The sequence below is a fragment of the Anomalospiza imberbis genome, chromosome 6 (genome assembly GCF_031753505.1).
Source record: "Anomalospiza imberbis isolate Cuckoo-Finch-1a 21T00152 chromosome 6, ASM3175350v1, whole genome shotgun sequence".
Classification (NCBI taxonomy): domain Eukaryota; kingdom Metazoa; phylum Chordata; class Aves; order Passeriformes; family Viduidae; genus Anomalospiza; species Anomalospiza imberbis.
The window spans coordinates 31,124,277-31,148,079 of record NC_089686.1 but is presented as its reverse complement, the minus strand read 5'-3'; the positions used below and the strand labels follow the sequence as shown (position 1 = coordinate 31,148,079).

General features: G+C 34.5%; 1 protein-coding gene across 3 annotated transcripts in view; it reads right to left on the bottom strand.

The window, feature by feature from the left end:
- Positions 1-3,744: 3,744 nt before the first annotated feature.
- Positions 3,745-23,803, bottom strand: part of SPRED1 (sprouty related EVH1 domain containing 1) — a 58,600-nt gene continuing 38,541 nt past the window's right edge. For 2 of the 3 annotated variants that reach the window (XM_068193047.1, XM_068193048.1), the window contains exons 3-6: positions 19,655-19,823; positions 18,325-18,374; positions 10,238-10,396; positions 3,745-5,518 (exon numbers count right to left, since the gene is read on the bottom strand). In XM_068193047.1, the coding sequence (XP_068049148.1) occupies positions 4,859-5,518; positions 10,238-10,396; positions 18,325-18,374; positions 19,655-19,823 (1,038 nt within the window). In that variant the 3' untranslated portion in view covers positions 3,745-4,858. The remainder of the gene's footprint in view (positions 5,519-10,237; positions 10,397-18,324; positions 18,375-19,654; positions 19,824-23,803) is intronic. The other variant, XM_068193049.1, reaches the window with a different exon arrangement.

The following is a 23,803-nucleotide window of genomic DNA, read 5'->3' as shown; positions in this document are numbered from 1 at the left end:
TCTCACAGATTTCTACTTGTTCATTTTTCTTCATGAACTGATTAGTTTTCCTTCCTTTTCTGGTGTATATCTTATTCTGTAACTTAAAAAAAACTTAGAATTATATTCAGAAATACACATTTTTCTGGTGGGGTAAAGTGGGAACTCAGATATATATGTTTAATGTAAAGGAATCTTGACCTCCTCAGCATGATGTCAACGACAAGTACTGCTGCGCGTACAAAGCAAACTGGTATAAGCCCATTTTTCTTTAAAACATTATAGCAACTCTTAAAAATGGTTCCTACAGTGAAAGATGCTGGAGTTTGAAGGTAATACCTGTATTTACTTCTTTTTATTCTGTTCTTGAGCCGCAATATTTCATTTCGTGTGCACTGTTCTGAGCAATCCCAACACAGAATGGAAAAACATATTTTTTTCAATTCAAGATAGTTTTAATCTGGTAATTACAGGGAAAACATTGAAACAGTTTTTATGGTGTTATCTACTTCGTCAACTTATAGGGATATGATGTAACAAACCAGTTACAAACTTAAAGACATATTTACATTATATACTCAAAGTAACAAGCTATATTCATATTCTTTATGCAAACACCTATGGGATGAGTTAATTAAATTATACATCATTTAGTAGACACAAATAGCAGTTGAGGTTTAATGGAAACAATATACACATGAGGCACTTTGAGGTCATTAGGGTGAAAAGCAAATGGCACCAAGCAAAAGAAGGAAAACCATGTACAGCTTATACCACAGCTTTAGACATAAAGGCTGCTTTTTCACCAAATGCTTCGATTCCTTTAACGAACCACAACTTTCGCAATTAAGGGAAACTTTCAGAGGAAAAAAAAAAAACAACAAAATGAAAACCCAACGGCCCCCTCAACCCCTCTTTATATTTGTAAATGCACCAAAGTAAACAAGTTTTGTCCACCCAGCTGCTGGACTAATAGTACCATAAGGTATCTATTAAAAGTTCTTGTTTTGTTGCCAGCCAGCAATCCTGACCTTCATTTTACTAATATGAATGTATAGCTGCACTGGCTGCACATTGTGCTGTAAGCTTGGAAAAGATTTAAAGTCTAATTTAAACTTGGGCATTATTTACGTAAGTTTTCAACATTATCCTCCAGATACACACAAACATATAATTCTGAGGAGAATTCATTCAAAATGGGAATGTTATATTCCAGCATGCACAGTTAAGGCATTCTTCAAAATACATTTACTTCTCTAGAGGAAACTGCATTGGCTAAGACTGTTTGAAACATCCCTTCTATAAGCTCTCGAAGAGTTTTAGGACATCATGCCGTTTACTAAACAGTTACCATAATAATTGTAGATTATCATTAGATATTGCTTTAACCATGCACACAGCTGCAGGTGTATCCTTCACAGCTACTGAATTTCATGTGTGAGAGCACACACCCACCTGTGCATACTCACTACTTGATTTGCATCACAAAAGGCCAAATTCCCTCTGCATGGGCATCAAAACTCCATCACTTTGCTGTGGGAAGAACCTCGAGAGGGGAAATAAAATAATAATAATATTAAAAAAAAAAAAAACCCCTTTCTTAGAAGTCCAGTAACAATCAATAGAATTTTCGTTTCATTCCTGGTTCTTATGCTCCTGTAACAGGCCATCACAACAATTTTAAACCTAACAAAATATATGGTTAAAGGATTTTTACTTCAGTATTAATAATGAAACTTAAGAGGCATGGTGAGCTAAAGCATCCCAGTCAGATTGCAAATGAGTATTCTGTAAATTCATGGCTAAAGCATCCCCTAATCGTGTACCTTAAGCCGTGCACGGATAGCCGGTTAACTGCGAGGTCATCAAGAGCCGTGCCTGAAGGCCGCCGAGCTTTCCCCCAGTAGATGGTGCCCGAGCGCCGCGCTCCCTTAACTTCCCCACTTTCAAGGGGAAACAATTTTCACAGTAACCAAGGCTTTCAACGAGCGAGGGACTTAATATTCAGTGACGGTTTCCAAAGGCTCGGGTCCCCTCCAAGCAACACAAAGCTCTGCTACTACATGCCTGGCAAACTGCAGCTCTGATGTTAAGGGCAAGGATTATGGACTGGGGAAGAAACTTCTCTATTTCCAAATGCTCAAGGAAGTATTTCAGAGAAGACAGAATTAATGTTATGTGCCACCAAAACCAGAAGATGTACGGATGCAACAAGCTGTTCTGGAATGGGTTTGCTGTATGTATACCTTCCACTGCTCAGCTCTTAAATGTAACAGTGGGTAAAATCCCTAGCACCAGAGAAAAAGTACATGTGCATGCTACTAAAAACCAATCCTTATGCAACCTCGGATCTTTGCATCTGTTTGGTCTCTGAAACCAGGCAAGCTGGCTGACACTTGCTACACAACAGGAAAAAGCAAGCATAGGCCCTTTCAGTAACCGTTTTTAGATCATACAAGTCTTCAAAGAGAAAAGCAAAAGGTGAAAATATTTTAGCAGCAAAGTGGTTAAATGTAAGGTGAAAAGATTAATGCACACATTTAATAAAAATATTAAAGTATATGTGTCATATAAAATACAGTACAGGACAAGGAGTTTCACTATGTTGTATAGTGCTCAGAGGAAATTGCTAAAACTAATTTCTTTCTGAAGTATATATACAATATGATTATATAGAATTTTCTTATACAGCCAGCAAGTTCTTTTCTTAGGTTGTTCATACCTCTCCACCTTGAATTAGGAACCTAGCACTTAGAAATATTAATTTCTTCTCATTCACTAGAAAAACATCACCATTTATAAATGAAAGTTGTTTTTAAAGTTAACAGTCTATTCTAGGCAACCAAGTTTAGCTGAAAATGTGTGAAGCATGAAAACCAACCAGAGTAGCAGCTTTCAAATACATAAACAGTAAAAACACAAGACTGCTGCTACCGTGCCATATTTTTGGACTTCAGCCATCCAATCAACTCTTAATACAAAACTAGAAGCTCTTCCATAACTTCTGTAGTTACCAAGATATTTGTCATCTTTTTCAATGTGAAATAATACTTTGAGATGATCTATGTACACAAGGGGGTCAAGTCAAGCTGTAATATAAATATAAATGTTTTCTTTTAAAAAGTATTTTACAGACAGATAGTTATATACATTTGCTCATTTTACTTCTGGGCTACAAAGGAAAATTAAGGGGCCAGATACATGCAGAAAAAATTACACAAAATATACTGAAGAAATGCATGTGAGTGAGAAAAGTAATGCATTTTTAAAATAAAATTATTTGGTTCTGTGTTTAAGAACAAGGGTATACTGAAGACAATCTGTCCCACTCCAGCCAAGATGTCAAACTGGCACCTTTGCTAATGAATTATGACTGTTTTTAGTGTTTTACATGTTTTTAATAGGAAGTAAATGATTCTTATCTCATAACACAGCAGAACATGTAATGCTTTTAAAAATTCTCTGTGGGTTAACTGATTAATTCTTACCTGAAAGTTAGACTTACCAAGTACAAAACCATAAGAAATACCATACACAATATACCAGCACTCACATACATACACACACTCTCACTCTCCAGCCTCCCTCCCCAGCCCTGCCTTCAAATTTCCCCAATTAAGAAGTTCACTCAGTTTTGCCTGGGCTGTAATTTATTTCTCAAGCTAAGTCTTTTGTTGTTCTTTTTGAACAAAACACACAGTACTTTTGTTCTTGCCCATTCAAATTAGAAAAAGTTGTGGTTCAAAATAATGAAAACAATTTCACTTTTGTTATTAATCTTTTGTTTTAATCATAGTACTTGATAAACAGCTGAACAGGATCCTAGTTTAACAGAAGGATAAACAAGAACACTGGTGACAATTTGTTACAACTGCCTTAATGTACCTTTTGCTTAATGAACATTTGAATATGCAAGAAGGTATTTTTGGAGGACACCCCAAAAGAAAACAACTTGCTGGTTGAACAACAGAAACAACGTTCTTTTTGCTATTATGTTGAAATCAAAGTAATTTATATATAAAAATAAATGTTATGTTCTAACAAGAACATTTTAGACAATTACATCTGTGCTTAACAAAAAAAAAAATATTGGTCACTCAAGACTAGAATAATTAATATTTTAAAGGTTTTTTAGATTATCAGAATGCATGGATACAACTCAACACAAACTGTAGCTGAAGGGAACCAGGACTGAAAATATCAATTTGTCCATCTGGAATAAAAATGCAACTAAATTAACTATTTAAAATACTACCATGGAATGTGACAGTAGATATGGTCCATACCTACTATATCGGAGGGAAGGAAAGTTTAACAAGTAATAATTCGTACCTTACACATTTAGTTAAATATAAACATTTGTTATTTATACATAAAGTTGCTTCCAAAAAACTATTAATAAGTGATTTAGTTGCACTTAAAATCAGTTTCATTTCTCATTTGCTGAGTATTAACTTTTCTTAATCTTAAATCAACTGTCACTAGTGCACTTTTAGTTAAAATTTCCCCTCAGATAAGTTTTAATCCTTTTAAAAGAGCCCCCTCACCTAAACCATGAATGTACAAAGTGGCAAAAGTTAATCCCTTTTAGTATAATCATAGTTTATATACTCATTTTATAGCCAATAATAAGAACAGGCTTTCCTTCGCAAAATCTCCTTCACAACTCGCAACAAATGCCACGCACTCAAAGGAAATAGTTAGGCGTGGCTAGCACTTGTAAAATGCCAAGGTCTGACAAGTCTTGTTGCTTCCTCCACATCAAGCATCTCTTACGTGAAAGAAGATTCCCTTCAGCTTGCCAAAAAGCTTCCACAAATCCAAGTTAGATGCTTCCTGGAAACAAAGATTTTTCAGCTCTGTTTGGCACAAGACTGATTCATCCCGCAGCTTTATGCTTTCCTCCACAGCACCCACACACCTCACCACAGTGATGGCATGCTCTCAAGGGGAGGTAGCAGCACATACATGGAGCAATGAACGAGAGTGCCACCAGTGCTAACCAGCGTAAGCAGAACTTGTCATCACTAGTGTCACATGAGCAAGGATCAGAGAAATCTCCTTCAGAGTCTGACATGCAGTGATACAGCATGCTCTCTGCGCAAAGCATGCAACTAACTTGGTAGATACATCTTTTAATAGGATCTGGCGCATCTTGACATTTTCCTCTGCCATTATCTTCATGATTAAACCTTTCCTGGCAGTATATGCAGCGGGAACGCTCACCGTCCTCTTTTCTTCTTTTTGAGTTTTTAAATTTTGATGAGGAAGGCTGAGTTTTAAATACCACAGAACTCTTTGAGTCTTTTAGGGAATTCAACTTAGTTCCATCTCCACATGGGTATAAATAGTCAGATTTTTTACTGTCTGATTTAGAAAATGGTATATTTGAGTCCGCATCATCCCTCTCCAGGTCATTCTTCCACATGTCAGGATGCCTGTAGTCTGCATAACGACGTATCAAAATGTCACGAGGGTTTATTCTGACAATTTCATCTTCGTCCTGAAAACTAACGTGTCTGATTGACTTCAGTGGGACCTGAAATGGCAAAGTAAGAGAAGTTTACTATAGTGAAGTCTCAAATTTATGTCCATGTACAATGTAAAACTTAGATTAGAAAACTAAAAAAAACAATACTTTTTTCTTTTGCTGCCTGAGGATAAAAAAAATCAGATTATTTTCTCACTACTAAAATTTACAAACATCCCCACAATAATGAATCTTCTGTGGGATATTAGGTCTGTGAGCTTCAGTATTCTTTCCTGACTTTTTAGTGTCTCGTAAGAGTTTTGAGTATTTTGGTATCTGTATAAAACTTGATGCTACTCTGTGAATTATGCTCAAAATTAGAGTGTTAACATCTTAAAGTGGAAACTAATTCCACTGATTGATTATGCCTTATGTGCTGATTTCATGTGATGATCTGCTGCTTAAGGACTAACTCCCTGCTATATTCACTACTGTGTTATCCAGGAGAAGCTTTCCTTAATTCCTGCTCTAAGTTTTCAAAGTCTCTCCAATTCATAACAAGGGCACTGAATACTGGTAACTCATTAGTTATTAGTTATTACAAGACTGTGTTCTAGATAGATTTCGCAGTATGAAGAACAACATTCAGTATGACGATCAATCAATAACAGCATCTTCTGAATGCGTCTCTGCTTAGATAATAAACAGTACTTAAATTGATTCGTTTAGGACACCATCAGGCAAAGACCCAAGTACTTCTTAAATTCTCAGTTTGTAATGAACTGACCATAATTTAAGACCTTTTACTTCAAAAGGCAAGTACTAAGGAATGTACTAAACACATACAAAACCAGCAGAGAAATAAGGTAAGAGTTCTTTTTTATTCTGCCTTACAATGAAAGGGCATGGAACCATGAAAAAGTTGACAAAGATGACAAAATTCAGAGAATCAACCAAACTGAAATACTGCAGGCCTTAGATATCTAAGTGTAAGATAGTGGATTGCCACTAAATGTTACTGAAATCACATTAGAAGTGACTTGCAAGAGAAGGTGCAAATAACGACAGGATAAAAATTTAGCACATGTGTATAAAAAGTAGCTCCTGAAAATAGCAGGCAGTGCAGCAAAAAAGCAAGGGTCTCACAATGCCCCAGTATTTCTACCTTACAGGCAGGCAATTATTTTCCTACATTGTAGGGCTATTATAATCAGAGCCAGATTATGAGTGGGCTTCAAGTCAAATTCTGCCTTTTTCTCTGTCTAGTGCACAGCCTGTAAACAATCTCTCAGAAATTACAAAATACCCCCCCCAACCTATTAGTCTTAAAAATTCTTCCAGAATCACAAATTACTTGGGAATAATCTTTGGCATCAGTATTGTTGCTTTGAGAGAGTTTATCTTATTAGTACTCAAATTAATGAGAATTAATGTGTCACCATTCCGTAGTCAAGTACAACAATTGAACTGCATGTACCTAATCTGTTGCAGTGTGTGAAACTACTGAAGATGATGTTTTAGCTTAAAACACTTCTATGTCACTTTGCATGCAGCTATACTCCTACTGTGCTGAAGTCTGCATGTCCTGATTTTGGGGTAGGAGACAGAGAAGGGAAAAGGGAAGGCAGCTGGAAAAGAGGAAGGAAGAGCTTCTTAAAATATGCTATCTTCTGATTATGTAAGAATATCTGTAGCCTGCTCTAACCATCACTTCCCTGCTCAACAATCCTTGTGTGATGAGCACAGAACTGTAATTAGAGATGCTTTGCCCTGGGACTTTCAACTGGAGTATGCTAACAAGAACATTTTTTTTTCCTTGGCTCCAAGCCACATAGTTGAACTTCCACAAGGTTTCAAGGATTCAGGGAGAAGAAAGGTTATACCCTATTCAGCTAACATTGCTTCTCTTCCCTATGTCCCCACGCTCCTATGCAAGCAGTTAGGCTTCTCCTTTGCTTATAAAAGCAGAATGCTTCTCAGCCCTATTCTGTTTTCAAATAAGAGGAAGAATCTATTGTTTAGCAAAAATAACTAACTATGGCTAATGGGCTTATTTGAACATTTTACAGCGTAAACTTATTTAAGAAAAAAAGGCACAAAAGTTATTAGAATTCCATATGTTACAGGCATAAAGAATCCTTACCCCACTGTCCACATAGAATATTATGCATGCACTTAAGACAGTAAATAAAACCCATTGTTTAAAAGAAAAAAACCCTAAAACCTCAGTACAAAAATGCACCCTCAAACTCCCATTGCCCAGACAGCTAACAGCCATTAAAGATCACTACAAATACTAACAACTGTAGAAACTGACCTCTCCTTAGCCTTTGAAGGCTTTTTATTTGTTTGAGCAGAACATACCACATACATAGAACTCATTTATTTTTTTAAAGTCTTGAATCCAACACCTAAAAATGCTTAACTGGCATGTTACAAATAAGGCACCACTACATTCTTTAAGGGACTGATATTAAGAAATATTTTTTGAACACAACATGCTGAAAAATAAGAAAACTCAAGAAATGCTGGAAAGAACTTACTCATTGGGTATTTTAAATGGAACCTATGTGAATGCATTGAAGTACATGAAAACTTATGAACAATTCACAACCCAAATCCACATAGGTACAAATAGCAGCAAAATTTAATGAGAATAATGCACTCAGTCCTCTAAACAGTCCAAACTAAAACTCAGTACAAATGTCATCTATATGAAGCTGAAGCAGGAAGGGAGGAAGAATGTTACAGCAAACTGAAATTACACAGAGAATCTGATTCTGAACATGATTAGCCAACTGGAAATTAGGCAGAAAATTTTTGTTGATGCAACTGAACCCACAAATATCGCACCTTACTTGAAGGGGTGCACCTTTAAACAAGGCACAGTCACTTCCTTGGTACAGCAGCCTTTGCTGCTTCTCCTCAAAGAATTACACCCGACTTTGCTCATCTTACAGCTTCTCAGTTTGAAGACACCAGCACCTGCCTACATCATTGCAAAATACTAAGTTTAACACACTTCCACGTATCAGAAGCTGGAAAGCTGAAGGACTTGACTATTTTTTTACTAACAGTCAAAATATTACAGGTAAAATCTGAATTGTCATTAATAATTTCTTTAGTTGGAGCATGTACTTCTTGAGCTATTCAACTTATGAGCACACTCTTAAGTAAAAGTGTTAAAACTTATTTACACAAAATTGAAATAAACCCAGTAATTACCTCAAGATCTCCAGTGCCACCTGGTCACATGCATGGAGTTCAGCAGAGCCAGTGCAGTGTGTGCACATATAGAATGTGAAGTTTTGGTGACCTGCCTATATTCTAAATGTGTGTACCACAAGACCATGCAAAAAGCAGAGAGTGTTTGTTGCTTGCAGGTGGTGCTACAATATGAGAAGAATATTTTAAAGAATATCTACTTAATTTTTCATGGAATCCCCCATAACTTCACTTTTTAATAACAGAATTCTAACATTGTCATTTGAAAGAAATTTCTATGTAATTTCTATCAGACAGACAAAGATGAATCAGTTTAACACAACCTAAATTGTCACTTTCTCAGTAGTCGATTTTATACATGCTTTTAAAACATACAGGCATTTCAAGCTATGGCAGTTTTCTTTACAATGCAAGGAAGACTAATAGGATATACATCACTGGTTACTACAGCCATTACATTTTAGTTTCAATAACCTAATCACCAATCCATTTTATTCTAAAAAATATTTACAGTTCTCTTTGCAAGTAAATGGGAAGAGGGAAAAACATGTACCTTAACAGAAAATATAAGGTGACTTATACAAAAAGATAATAGGAGTAGATCAATGATTAAAGATAAAAAATTAATGATTTCAAGCTTCTCAGTCATCCAGACAGCACTGCTTGCTTCTTTTGCCCAATAAAGCAGATTAAGAGTATCTGATATAAGACTTAAGTACAATTCTATTTTTCTCTGCAAAAATAACTGAAGGTACTAAAAAGCTTTATTACAAGCAGCAGAATTATTTTTTGGTAAGTCTTCAGAACTACTTGAACTTGCATTCTGCTTTGACATCTGTTATTCGGCATATTCTAAAAGCTTCCCATGTCTTTGGTTCTAGACATAAAACCATCAAATTAATTGTAATCCAACTTACTAAATTACTTCTACAATCTACAAAAACTGTCAGTTCTCTTAGCTTTAGAAAAAAAGAAAAATGTATAGTGCTATATAGCTGTACCAATGGCTGAATAGTTTTCATACGTAACTGATATATATATTTTCCTTTCTGTACCATAACTGAGTACTTTAGTTTAAATAGGCATTTAGAAAGCATAAGCAATATTTCAATAAAATATTTAGCAGAAGTGACCTACTGTACAAAGCATCCAAGACATCCAAGACATCAACTTTAAAAATACTTTTCAATATTTCTAAGCAAAACAGTATTAATATACATATAACTAATATTGAGCTAATGTCCAATTAACATTTTCTGGAAAAAAAATTAACTGCTTTTTAAGGCTGCAGATACTGAAATCTGCAATACAAAACAGACTTCAAAGAAATTAAATATCTGTTCATGTAGTCTGGTGCACTACAATGATAGGTAAATACCTTCACAAAGCTTTACCTCTGCCATAATACTGCTATAATATTTCAGCTGCAAAGTTTATATTGAACATTTCAAGAAGCTGAAAGTACACGGACTTGGAATGCAGCGATTTATTGTCAGAAACTACATAGTGTGCCATTAATACAGCAAGCGAAGTAAGGACTGCTTCTTTTATTGGTATTCTTACCTGGTTAGGTTGGCTAGGAAAACAGGCTCTCCTGGTGTTGAAATCCTCAAATGTTGAAGGCCTTAAATTTGCACTGTTGTAAGTTTCACTGGTTACTACAGTTTCGTGTTGAAAAAGGTGATCTTTCATTAATGAACCTGATGTATTTTCTTGAGCAGTCTAGAACACATAAGAACTTCCTTGAAGTGATTTTTGCATTTCTATAAAAACAACACCAAACCCAACAAGTTCATACATAAATGTGTTAATATTCCACATAATGTGTTAGAGGTATCTATAAACACCAGTATTCTTAAATGCAAATTTTTAAAAGCATTTAGATGTAGGCAAGTATTTTCTTTGTTTTGAGTCAGCCTTGGTAAATACAGAATTTCTCTGCAGACAGTACACAACTTGGGCACTAGAGATATGTGCCTTTGAAATACAGTTGCAAAATCAGACTTCTTTAAGGACATAGAGATTAACCTGTCTCTGAGATGATGTTTTCTCTAACTACCCATGAGGCTGCCAGTATTTACAAAAATACAATTGGAGAAAAAATAATTTCTAAGACTATTTAATAAGACAAAAGCTAGTCAGATCTTTTAATAAATTAAAAGCAAAATCAGCTATAAGAAAAAAAAAATTAACCTATACTGGCCCAATTAAAATATCTAATTGCAGCAAGTGTGCATTAAACACAAATGACTGTCATTTCACAATTAAAGTTGTATCAGGCAATATGATACGAAAGTGAGACTATGAAGCAATGCATGATGACGTAGCTGCAGGACCTGTGCCATTCAGAAGAAGGAAGAGGAAGTATGTTTGGGTGGAATATTGGCTTGTAAGATGATCCAGTTTCTGAAATGAATTGAAAAATTAACAGTTCTCATTCTTTAAGCTTGACTGACTGGGACATACTTAGGATACAGCAGAGCATTTTGATACAAATTCCATTGAGCTGCCAAAAATGTACTGTATGTTTTGTTTGCATTGAGAGATGCTGTAAAGTTAACTGGCTGTCATCATGGATAGAACTGAGAAAATTCTGGCATCATCCAACTTCCAGCACAGAGAATGTTTCAGCTTTATTATAAGGATTTGTATGTATCAAGAAAACATTTAGAGGAAAATAATAAAAACACTACAGATAAATACTGAGGCAGAGGCAAACCTAAAGTTTTGGCAGGTTAAATATTAACTCAGAATAATTCGTTTTCACTGATCAAAGTACTTAAGGAACTTATTCTAGGATTACATTAGTACCTCACATACATAAAAGCCTAAGGTATCAAGTTCTAAGAGATCTAGATAGTTTGAAGTAGCTGGTCTGTAGCTGATTTTGTAGGAGAAAGAAAATCATCACATCATTAAATTTATATATATTGTTTCAGAAGCACCATGTGGGAAAACATTAGCAATTAATTCATGATCAGCGTAATTAATAGTAGAGAGCATACACCCCAAGAAAGACAAAAGCTCACTCAATCAGGATAAAGTTCCCCTGAAAAATTCTGAAGACAGGCAAAACACCAAAAAGAAGTACTATTGGCAGATCCTTGAGCATGACACCACCACAAAGTAATTGATCCTATTATTGTCAAAATTACATTTTCCGGTCAAACATTGTTGGGAAATGAGTATAAAAGAAATATTGGAATGACTAAAAACAATTAGACTTCATATATGTATACTTATTTTAAGAGCAAAAAGCATCAAATATTAGTGGAATAGCAAACATCTTCATAGCAGGAGGTACTCCTGCAGATACATTGCCCAGTGACATAACAAGCCACAAAACAGTGGCTCAAACTACAGAAGAGCTGTATTCAAAATAAGGAAGAAATGCCTACAACCATTTTTGGTCTGAGCAATGCTTAAAATGACTACAAGCATTTAAGCTAACAGCTAGAAGCCATTTTACAGAAACCACAGTGATAAGCATCCCCTTTCCCCTTCCCCCAGATATTATAAATTTGAGTGGTCTAGGGAGAAGGGAGCAAGCTGCAAAAACTTCTACTCCTTCTTTCCCAGGATAAAAACACATACTACCCACAAGCCAGTTTTCATTCCTGGGTGAGATTTGCAGCAGCCTGCATTATTTCCTGTCCCTGCAGGTGATTCACACATTTCTTCTTTAAAAATAAATTATCTACACTATAGAGCAAAAAGGACACATGCACACGCTCACACAGGCACACAAAAGTACTCCCCTTGGCAGTCAAGGAGGGCTCCAACTAATGAAGGACACAGGCACAGATCACCTCTTACTGTGCTAACTAGCAGTGCCAGATGATGCACAAAACCCAAAACTTAATCTTAAAGCAAACCTTGGTGCCCTATACACAACAATTATCAAAGAATGCTTTTAGAAAATTCCAACACAGATACCACAATTCAAACTAATTGACTTCAAGGACAAATTTCAGGGTGGCAGCAGACAGAGAAAAGCATGTGACCTTTTGTAAGGCAAGAACTCGCCAGACAGCATTTCTGGAAGCACAAATGCTCAGCTTACCATCCTATACACTACAGGTAAGTGGACACAGACTAACTTCTGGTATTAAAATGAAAAGCTATCATGTCAGTCCTTTAGCCAATAAATATTCACAATGTTGAATTACAGAAATGCCAGATGAACATGCTGAACTCTCTGCTTTTAATTAAACTGCAGTTTTGATACAGTGAAACCACACTTATTAGTATCCAAAAACCTTTTCCTTGGACAACTTCCTGCTCCAATGTGATGTTTTATTACAAGTCATAAACATCTGAAAACCCACATTTATAATGGAAACACTAAAAATCTGAAGTAGGAAGCCCTAGAAACAAAAATGGTATTGTGTTGAAAATGCATTTAAGTAAGAAACAAACATATAAAGTTTTCCACAAGAACATATACAGAACAAATATACAGAGTATCACACGCTAACACAGATGCACACATTCTCCTTTTCTACTGTCCAAAGCAATTACACCGCCCACATTCAATATTCTTTAACCACAGCCTGCAAAGTACAGTACTGGCATAGGTTATTCAGTATCATCTGTAAAGTAACCTACGCCAGTTTTTAATGCACAACGGAAATCTGGTTTGCTCCCAGCTGCTGGTATAATAATTACTGTCCTATGGTTGCTAAGAGATACTCTGAATTTTTTTCCAAGACTACTAAAACATTTCTGTGCGCACAAGCAAAAGGATGCTGGGTAAAGCAATAAAATGACTCCAGCTGTAGCTCTCCAGCAGAATTCAAAGCCAGATGACAGCTGTAGAGAAAATGAAAACCAGACTGAGCTTCTCTTGTTCTTCAAATTTTCTCTCCTTACTTCTCCCAGTTTGCCAGAGTTAAGTCTGGGAGAGAATTCAACATTGTTCTGCAAACATTGTTAAAAATGTTCTCCTCTAAGTAAGTTTAATGATTACACAGAAGGATGGATAAGAGACCACATTTCCGCTGCATCCCAGCTCTTGCATTTACTTCCCATGAGGCCCGAAAATCTGCTGTTTGATGCTAACAACACAAGAAACGTTTAAATGCTTTTTCCTTAATTTTTCAATTCTTAATAAATTATACAGGTTTCAAAAACATCTGAATGACTTCCTTCTGCTTTGGCTATTTCTGAGACTGATGGAGCAATATATTTGGCAAAGAAACTATTATTTTCAGGTATATGTTTCTGACATAGGTTAAAATATTACCTAGATTACTCTGAATATTTCATACAGTTTAAACTAAAAAATAAGACATTTGACATGTCTCTTTCTTTAAAGGCTTTTCCACCTGAATATATAGAGAACACTACATATAAAGAGGCTGCTAGGAATACTGGTGAGGGGAAAAAAATCCTTCTGTTTTTTTATACAACTCCAACAAAAAAAGCTTAATAAACCAAAATGGTTTAGTACAATATATAAATAGATTTATTTGAAATTGATCATATGAATAGTATTACTTTTACTTCTAAGAACTGGACCTAAGCAATTTATAAACTGCACTAAATATTTTTAATCTTTAGTGTTTTACCATTTAGTATTGTCTGATCCATAAAACAATAGTGCGTCAAGGGTAAATTATTTCACATTTCCTTAAAAGTCATAATGTTATTTTTATAAAATAAAACTTCTGTGAACATTTTGTTAGAGACAAAAAAAAAATTGAGTGGTCATTGAAGGCCCTTATGAAGAGGTCACAAAATAGTGCATTTACAGAGTGGCACATGAACAATTAATGTCTTCCCTGTCTGCACCAAAACCACTTAAAATGCATGTAAGTTTCAGGCCTTTTCCCCTTACTATTAACAAAAAAGCCAGTGTACTTACTTCTGAAAGAACAAGCCAAACTTTTTATTTTCTGCTTACAATTTATCAGTCTACAGTTTTCTTCTGCCAGCAGTAAGAAACTCAAAAGCATAAGTGATCCAATTCTTATTACTTCAAACTGTTAAAATGTAGCCTATAAGTAACACCAATATGGCTGAATCAACAAAAACTGAAAGAAATTCAAGCTCAACTACTCTATTTTTCAGTTCACAAAAGCAAGAGTTACACATTACAGGATCCAAAACACCCACAAAAATATATTTTAAATGCATGAGCTCTAGATTTCATTTAGATTTACTTCTAAGGAAAAAGAATTATATTTTTGGTTTTTTTTTTCAGTTAAGCTAGGTGAATTTTAGAGCAATAAGTTTATATTTGGTAGAGGAAAATAACCTGAGCCAATATTTTAGCAAACAAGCAAACTGACCTACACAAGCTACTCCTACATTCAAAATGCAAGGTTTTATACCAAAACCATCTAAACTTCCTAACAGAACAAATTCCCAATGTATATTTCCATGTAAGCACATATACTTTTCAGGGTTCCATTTACCAACATTATAGGAAGTCAGATACCTGTGCCTTAACTCATTCGCGTATTTCTGTTTGAAATTAATCTAGCAATACTAGGGCTTATTTGATGATATGAACAATTTTCATCTAATAAGTTAATTAAAAACTAAAAATAATTGCAATAATTTAAGCAACCATGAAAACCCTTAAGTGATCATATTCTTTTAATACTAGTATTTTAACATTATTTGTAAACAACAGATAGGCTAAAGAAACTATACTGAAGCTATGTCTTCTAAAAATTATAAATTTCACCTTCAGCAAAAAGAACGCTTTCTCTGGGAGATTTTATTTACAAAATTTAAATTAAAAAGATTTAGTGAACCAAGGCATAACATAGCAAGCCAATTGCTAGAAGGCATAAGACAAGAGTTCAGTTTTTGGATTTACATTTAAGATATGCACATACAACTATTTCTGCTAATTGTTTCTATAAAATGTGATAATACTTATTACAAGGAAGCACTGAGATTTCACAATGAGATGATAATTTTTGATCTTTGGATTATTTTATTTGCTCTCTGTAGCACTAAATATAACCAGCCAGTAAAATAACTTATGAAGCACGTTTAGCTTTCTTCCTCACCTAGTCATCTTCATTTAAAAAACCAAACAACAAAAACAAGCCACTGTTAATGAAATCTATGTACAAACCAAATACTATATAATTCAAATGTACACTAAATATAGGACTCCTGCTGTGTAAGATTACTAGAACAGTATAGGAAAAACTACTCTTTAATATTCTATTAAAGAATATTAATAGAATATTCTCTATTAACTCTATCCACAATCCAAAATGCCCTTGCATAGGTATACTCCAAAACATACTCAAAAATAGTAATGGAGACTTTGGAAAACAGCTTATAAGATAAACAGGTAAACAAAAAATCATTAAGCCCTTTAAACTACGTAGAAGTGGCAAAAAGTGGGGGACAAGTCAACATGATTCTTCAAATACTCAATACATTCTCTTCAAAGAATGATGGTCATATGCATCAAGATAAAAAGATCCTGGGGTATCCAATTTCACTTATCAGAGTATCAATCTTGGAAGGGGAAGGAATTAATAATTTGAAAGAGAATGTGGACTATTTGGTATTTCAATGGTATTCTTGGAGACTAGACCTGCTGCCTGTAACTAAAATTGTGTAGCTTTTCTACACTCACATTCATAAGCCTGCAATTACAGCTTCGTTACTGATACAAAAATCCAGTTTAGATGAAGCATAGATAAATCAGGGTGGATTCAGTTTTCTCTGCATTTCATCTTTTTTTTCCTTCCTTCTGATAAATGCTAGTATCAGTATCACTTATTTTACTTTAGTGTGCAGAGATATGGTAAGAGATATTGGCTAGCTTTTTTGTTTTTAGAAAACAGGACATCTATCCACAGTTAAACAATGTCTATTGTGATGAAGTCATGAAGTATGTTTTCCTGTCTAAAATGTAAAAGATAGTTTGGCCAGCAGTTTGTACCACACAAGATTGTTTGTACCTCTAATATATATATAGTGTGTGAGTATTTATAGATATAAAATCTGGTTTACATACATTAAAAAAAAAAATTATTTTTTAAAATGGAATATAAAGTAAGCCTATATTTACATATGTAAATAGGTGGTGTATTGATAGTCACATGTATAGATGCTGTAAATACACTTTTCTCCACTTTCCCAATAACAAATTTGTAACTATAATGAATCTCAGATATTTTCCTCAATTTTGGCATCCTTATATAGAAACGTAATAACTAGGCAGCAAAATCAGAGGTAATTGCTTTGTTCTAATCTCATTAGGCCCATAGAAACTGTTCAATTATTAATCCTTGCAACAAAGCATGTTTAAGCAAGTTTTTTAAGAGCTGATTAAGGACTACATTAACTTAGGCACATATTTCCTTCACCCTGTCAAAATCAAATTTCTGTTTAAAATCTGAAATATCTAATATTCATAGCATTTTTACTTTCAAGTGCATTAAAAAAAAGCACTGCAAGTAAAGAACAACAGGTGGTTACACAGCCAACACAAAGAAATACATTTCTTCCACCATAAAATGAAAAGATATCAGGACACTTCTGTATTGCCACTGCATTGCAGTATCCTTTCTAAATACTTGACTATCAGTCTCCTATCATATCTTCAAAGTCAGCTGCTAATTTTCTTGATTTTGTTTCTAGAGGTTCGACACTGGAGCTATTTACACTGATACAGGATTTATTAATGCATAAGTGACAATACTCCTTCCCAGAATAAATCACTTAGCAACACTACCAGTTTTCTGAATAGTCACTAAGACCTCTGAGTCAACTTGTTTCTTTATAATCTTCATATTAATTTAAATTTCTGCACTCTGAAAACTGAATATACGTGGGAATGAAGACACTGCTTTTCCTAAAACCATAAATAAGAAGGGAAAAATGACAAGCATACATAGACACAAATAGGACTTACTCACTTAAAATATAGTTATTTACTCTGTGCGTATATATATATATATCCATAATAATTTTTATACTGGCTTTTTAGTTCTATGATTCTTGGATATTACCAGGCAGTGCTATGCATCAGTGTTACAGTACTTCTGGTACATGGTATGGTATACAAGTAAAGCACTGTAACTCTGAAGCATGGTTGGACATAAATTTTTATCTCTTAAACCATTATGACCTACAGAAATTGAATAAGGATCAATAAAAACTTGAATCTCAACAAGTGACTACTTTATCTTCAGTGTGTTTTTAAAAATTGTCTGAACTTCTGTCTTTCTTTGGATTAGATCCTCTCAACCACTGCCACAGCATCTTTTCAACTCTAACCGTTTGATGTTAGAAGAGTTTTATCACTGCAAAGGGAAATCTAAGGAAACAAATAGGATGTACAAGTAAAAAGATTCTTCATCCCTCTATTTTCTGTTTCCCAGAAGAATATTTCTTATTTCAATAAGATCAAAGAGGACATATAACTTGAACATACATTCTGAACTTAAAAATTAAACTCAGGACACTTAATGATCCTATGGATTAAATAATAACTACTTTTTTTAGGACACGTAATATTATAAGTCTTCTAGATAATTCTTCTGGAACTTATTTCATTAAACTGAATTTTGCTATTGCTCTTATTTCGCTTACTCTCAGTAATGAGAGCAAAATCTGTTCAGTACATTTGTAAAAGAAAAAATGCACAATTAATTTAAAAATTTACTCACTTGAAAGCAGTCTTCTGCCACTTCAACATCATTTTGGGAGGGGGGATAACCTTTATATAAAAAAAAAAAAAGACAAGGTTATTTTCTTTGTATTTACCACTTACTGCTTCCACAGTAATCCACATCATCTCTCAATATCTGGTGATGATTATATAAATATTCTCGTTTACTGTTTTAACCTACAGATCACTGCATTTCAAGTTGATTCAGTAAGCATAATTCATTTCTACACTGCATTTTCTATACTGAATATTCCTAGCCACACTCCTCTCTCTTGCTCCCACCTTCCTTATAAAAGCATTTTCAAAGTGTCATCAGCAGTCAGAAGCAAGAGAGTATGTCCCTTTTAGTGTAGCATTTTGAAAATTAAAGGCAGACACTTTTGGTTGGCATGAATGCACACTGTGTTATATTTTGCTATAAATCAGCAGAAACTTAAAGTGTGAGACCCTAAGAGAAAAAAATTATTTTCATGTTATCTAAATATTTGTCTTGAAGGAATATGGATCATACCAACAAAATTCCAAAGCAGTCATTAGACTATATCAAAAAGCATTTCCCTTCAGAAACATGCTCCTCCCTTCATTAGTAGGATAACACACACAAAAAAATCCCTAAAGTTACTTTTTACAAGCCTGAAAGACATGTTCATTCAATTCAATAGACACGAGTTCTCTTCCCTTCCTGACTCAACCCAGCAATACATTTATCGTATTTTCAGCTCAGAATCTAGGCTTGATGATATCCTTCAGTTTGCTCACTGGTTTCCATTAATTCAGTGAAGCTCTGGAACCAGTTGGCCATATTGCTATCTGAGTAAATTCTTCTGTTCCTAAAAAAACCTGTCCTCAGAACCACACTGAACGCAGAACTACTACTAACTCAGCTGTTAGTAAAAGATAAAACTATTAACTGAAAGTATGTGCAGATAAAAAAAACTCAATAGGTCAGAAATCATTCAACTTTCCAGCTTATCCTACAAGAACACAGGAGTTGCAAAAAGCTTCTAAGATCCAAGTGAGAGAATATTACACTCCAGCTTCCTCCATTTCTTCATGTCTAAAAGAAAGAGGCAATGCTTTATTATATAGGGATGTTTCAGGAAATTACTTTATTGGTGTTTGTGAAGCAATTTAAGACACTTGAATGAATGGCACTTTAGAAATGCCAGAAGTACTATTTCAAAAACTATTAAAATTCCAATATACTACAGTTTAATCCACATCCTTAAATACTGTCAACGTAAATGTTACACAAAGTGTTTTGACATCTTTTTTAGCAAATACTCAATATTCATCCACTCCACCACCATTTCACCTGAAATATGTACCTTGAGAAATATCCTCTACTGCTCTCCGAATACCTCTATCAAATGCTCTTGCATCAGCAGGACTCTGAAATGTGAGGCCAAACTTTTTGTCATCAATCTTCCAGTGGTAAAAAGTAGGAGTAACTTTGTTGTAAACAAGGTCTTTCTTTAATGTGCATTCCAAGACCACCTTTCAGAAAGAAAACAGAAGGAAAATATATCAATGACCAATATATCAAATCTGAGAACAAAAGATAGTCTTTGTGAACTACCTAAAACATACATCATAGAGGTCTCTTTTAAAACTTCTTCCTGCTACGAGGATGTAATTTTAACTTCATTTCCACTATGGCCAAATTATTCACTATCAGTTGCTGATAAATGGTATGGGTTGAAGACACTATTTGTTTACTGAGTCAACCTTCCTACTCAAAAATCTCATACCCATAAAAGTATCTCATACCTGCAACAAGCAGTACAGACTTGGTAGATGTTCAGCAAATTAAATAGGTCACAACCCCCCAAAAAAGCATTATGTGTGCTGACATCAAATTTTACTGTATCATTGGGATCTACAAAATCTTTTAGCACTAGACTAACTTCATGCTGCTTTCAGAGAGATTTTCAGATTTCTCTCAGAAAGGGTACTGGACAAGTGAAAGTAATACAAGAGAATTGTTTAAAAAATGAAATTAATAAAACCTAAAATCTTTACGAGCGTACTACTGCCTGCACCTAGACAAAAATACATTTGTGGCTCATGTTCAACAACAAAAAAACCAGTAACAGTGAATAATTACCAGAATTATTTGGCTACAAAGTAGACATGTACATTCAGTTCTAAAGCAAAGTCACAGTCTTCACATAGAATCATAAAATGGTTTGGGTTGAAAGAAACCTCAAGTTTCAGTTCCAACCCACCTGACATAGGCAGGGACACCTTCCACTAGACCAGGTTGCTCACAGCTCCTTCCAAAATGGCTTTGAACACTTCCAGGAATGGAGCATTCACCACTTTTCTGGGCCACCTGTTCCAGTGCCGTACCACCCTCACAATAAAGAATTTTTTTCCTAGTATCTAATCTAAAACCACCCTATTTGAATTTGAAGCCATTCTGCCTTCTCTGCCATATTCTCTGTTAAATAATCCATATCCAGCTTTTTTTTGCAGGCTCCCTTCAGGTACTGGAAAGCCTTATCATTTCCCCTTTAAATAGTCTGGTTTTAAAAATGTATTTACATATTTACTTTACTGGCAAAAATTATTTTAAGCAACATTATTACACTGAGTGTTTATTGATTAAAAAAAAATCCAATGTGAACAAGAATGTATGGAGGGAGATGCATTGATCTGCTCCTATAGCAGTATAATAGTATAATAAAGCTCCCAGCAAGACAACATTGTCTCTGTATTGGTATTTGCTGATGAAGGCCTACACTGACTGAGAGATCAATGAGGAATTTCAAAATTCTATCATTTCACTGATGCACTTTTAGAATTTTTTTTTTGTTTAGTTACATATATGGCTTTTTAAAAGAAAAAATACAAAATTCCTCACAGGATAACGTCAAATTAGGTTAAGTATAAACAACTGAGAAAACCCCTCAAACTTAAAAAAATATAAATATATATCTATATTTGGGTTATTCTTTCATATTCTTTGTGTTCCTCTTCTCCTTTCATTGTCTAATTATTACATAGGCAAATAGGTTTTTTTCCTCTTACTCTTTATTATTTATTCCCCCTACAACCCCCGAATAATAATTTCCTCTCAACTTTTACTGCCTTTTACCTCTGCCTCCAGAAGGATAATATTCTATCTGCACATATAAACTCTTTCAGCATTAATGTAATTTTTTGTTTCTCTACTTGGATCTCCCTAAATGGTCAACAATACGTAGGTAAAACTGCCTAGAAGAAAACATAAAAAAGGAATCTGTTTGCTGTAGATCTGTGGGAAAAGCTGTTGCAGGAAGAGAAAAAGGATTATTTTGCAGTTCTAAGGTGCATCAAATAGTTGTTCTTTGTTCCTCTGGATGATTTTAAACTTGCTTCCTCTTTCGATGAGCAGTTAAAAAGGAAAGATTCTCACACCACTGACTTTTCTAGGTCGAGAGCTCTTTAGGGGGAATCTCTAATACATTAACACCAACTATTTTCAGAGTCTATTTTGTGTGCAGTGTCATCCAAAACATCAACAAAAAGTACTGCAAGCCTGATTTTATAGCATCACAATGAATTTCTGGTGCCCAAGGGATTAATCCAGATTTTCATTCTGAAAATTCATACCCAGTAAAAATTTTACCACTAGAGATAAAAACTGGATTAAAAATTAACTGAGTAGAAGCTATGGTTTTCAAAGACACACAAACCAAACTAGAAAATCCCCAAACCAACTTCCTCCAGCCCAAAAAGCAACACTAACCCCACTTCCAACCCTCATGTATTATATAGCAAGCTTTGATTAACAAAACAAGTAAACATCCCATCCAACAGTGTAATTGTTTTCAACTAGATTCAAGGAAACAACACCTTTGAGGGGGTGACACTGATTTTTCCCATCTAAACCTGTATGAAAACAGACTGCTTAACACAGAATATATAAGTGAAAGGGCATTGAAAAGGGAAAAATATGTTGCATCAAAATTGTATGTGTTATCATATACAAGAATTTCTACAAGCAAGACTTGATGCCTGCCCTGAGAGAAAATTGAAAAGCTATAGGTCTCAATTAGCAGTGGGACACAAATTTATAAACATCCAGCCCTTCAACAGTATTTGTTACATTCAGAAATACAAAAAAAATCCAAAACAAATTAAAAAAACATACCAACTATCCCCAGAAGCATTTTTTCTCCCTGAAACACTTCTATGCTTTGCAGCAATAGTGAATTTTTCAATTGTAAAACTTAATTTTGCCAAAGGTACCTTATGCTCAAGCATGTGATGGGGGCTGGGGAGGAAGTATCCTCCTCCAAAGCCTGGAAACAGAAACCAAGCTTTTTCAATGCAGATATATTTCAAAACTCCAATTATTTTTAGTGCAATTTGCTATGGTTCAGAACTCTCCACATCATAGGTGAAGGCCATATGCTCTTCCACATGGTTAGCCAAAATATGTACTCCCAAACCTTTTTAGGCAGACCTTCCCCAAGATCTCCAGGGATAAGCACAGCAAAGGCCTGAAAAATTGTAAATAAAATGCCTAGAGCTTAACTAAATTTCATTTCATAAAACACGCCACTGGTTACTGTTCTGAAAGTTTTCTTCATTTGGAGACTTAAACATAAGACTTCCATGCCAATATGAAACATCTGCATAATGGAAAATGTTGCAGAATCATCAGACTCAAGACAGAAGAAAACCAGATCCACATGACCAAAATATAAATTCTCAGAGCATAAATATAGAGCCCTATTTATGCTCTATGTCTCCTGTTATTTAATGAAAACTCCTTTTAATATCTAGATGTCATTAAATGCAACACTAATTAATTCATTGCTACTCAAAAATACTTCTTTGCCTAATGTTTCTTTTCTCATCTTTAAAAACTAAATCTTTTAAGACAATAAAATCTATTTGGCTTATGTGGACAAGATCAATCTCCAGAGTCGGAAATTTTCTACTTCAGCACTTAAAACCCAAATATTCTTAAACAGAAATAAAACGAGTATTGAAGATATGACATCATTATTTAGAGCTTATTTCAGAAAAAACAAAAAAACTTATGCATTTGATACAAATTTCTGTCTTGGTGACAGACCCAATAATTGAACATTTTGAGATCCTGGATACTATTTTACTGGTTTCTAGCTGTACTTTCAAAGCTTATAAGAGCACATGTAAGATAGACAGCTTCACTGTTTCTCATTCCCAACCCAAATCTACAAACATATAAGCATATAGTTTTTCAATGCCTTTTCAGCTTTACTCCTGGAAACAAGCAGCACGACCTGAGGATATTCATGCTACAGAGTATACAAACCCAGTGCCACAGTAACCATATGACATAATTATTCTATGCATACTTTTGATTCAGTTCAAAAAGAAGATGATGTACTGGGCTGTACTACAGCCCACCAGAATCAACCTCCCCTCAAACTTTAAAGACAATTTTAAAAGTAAATATTTGTAAACAGCAGATTTTTAGAAGAGAAAGGTATTGCTAT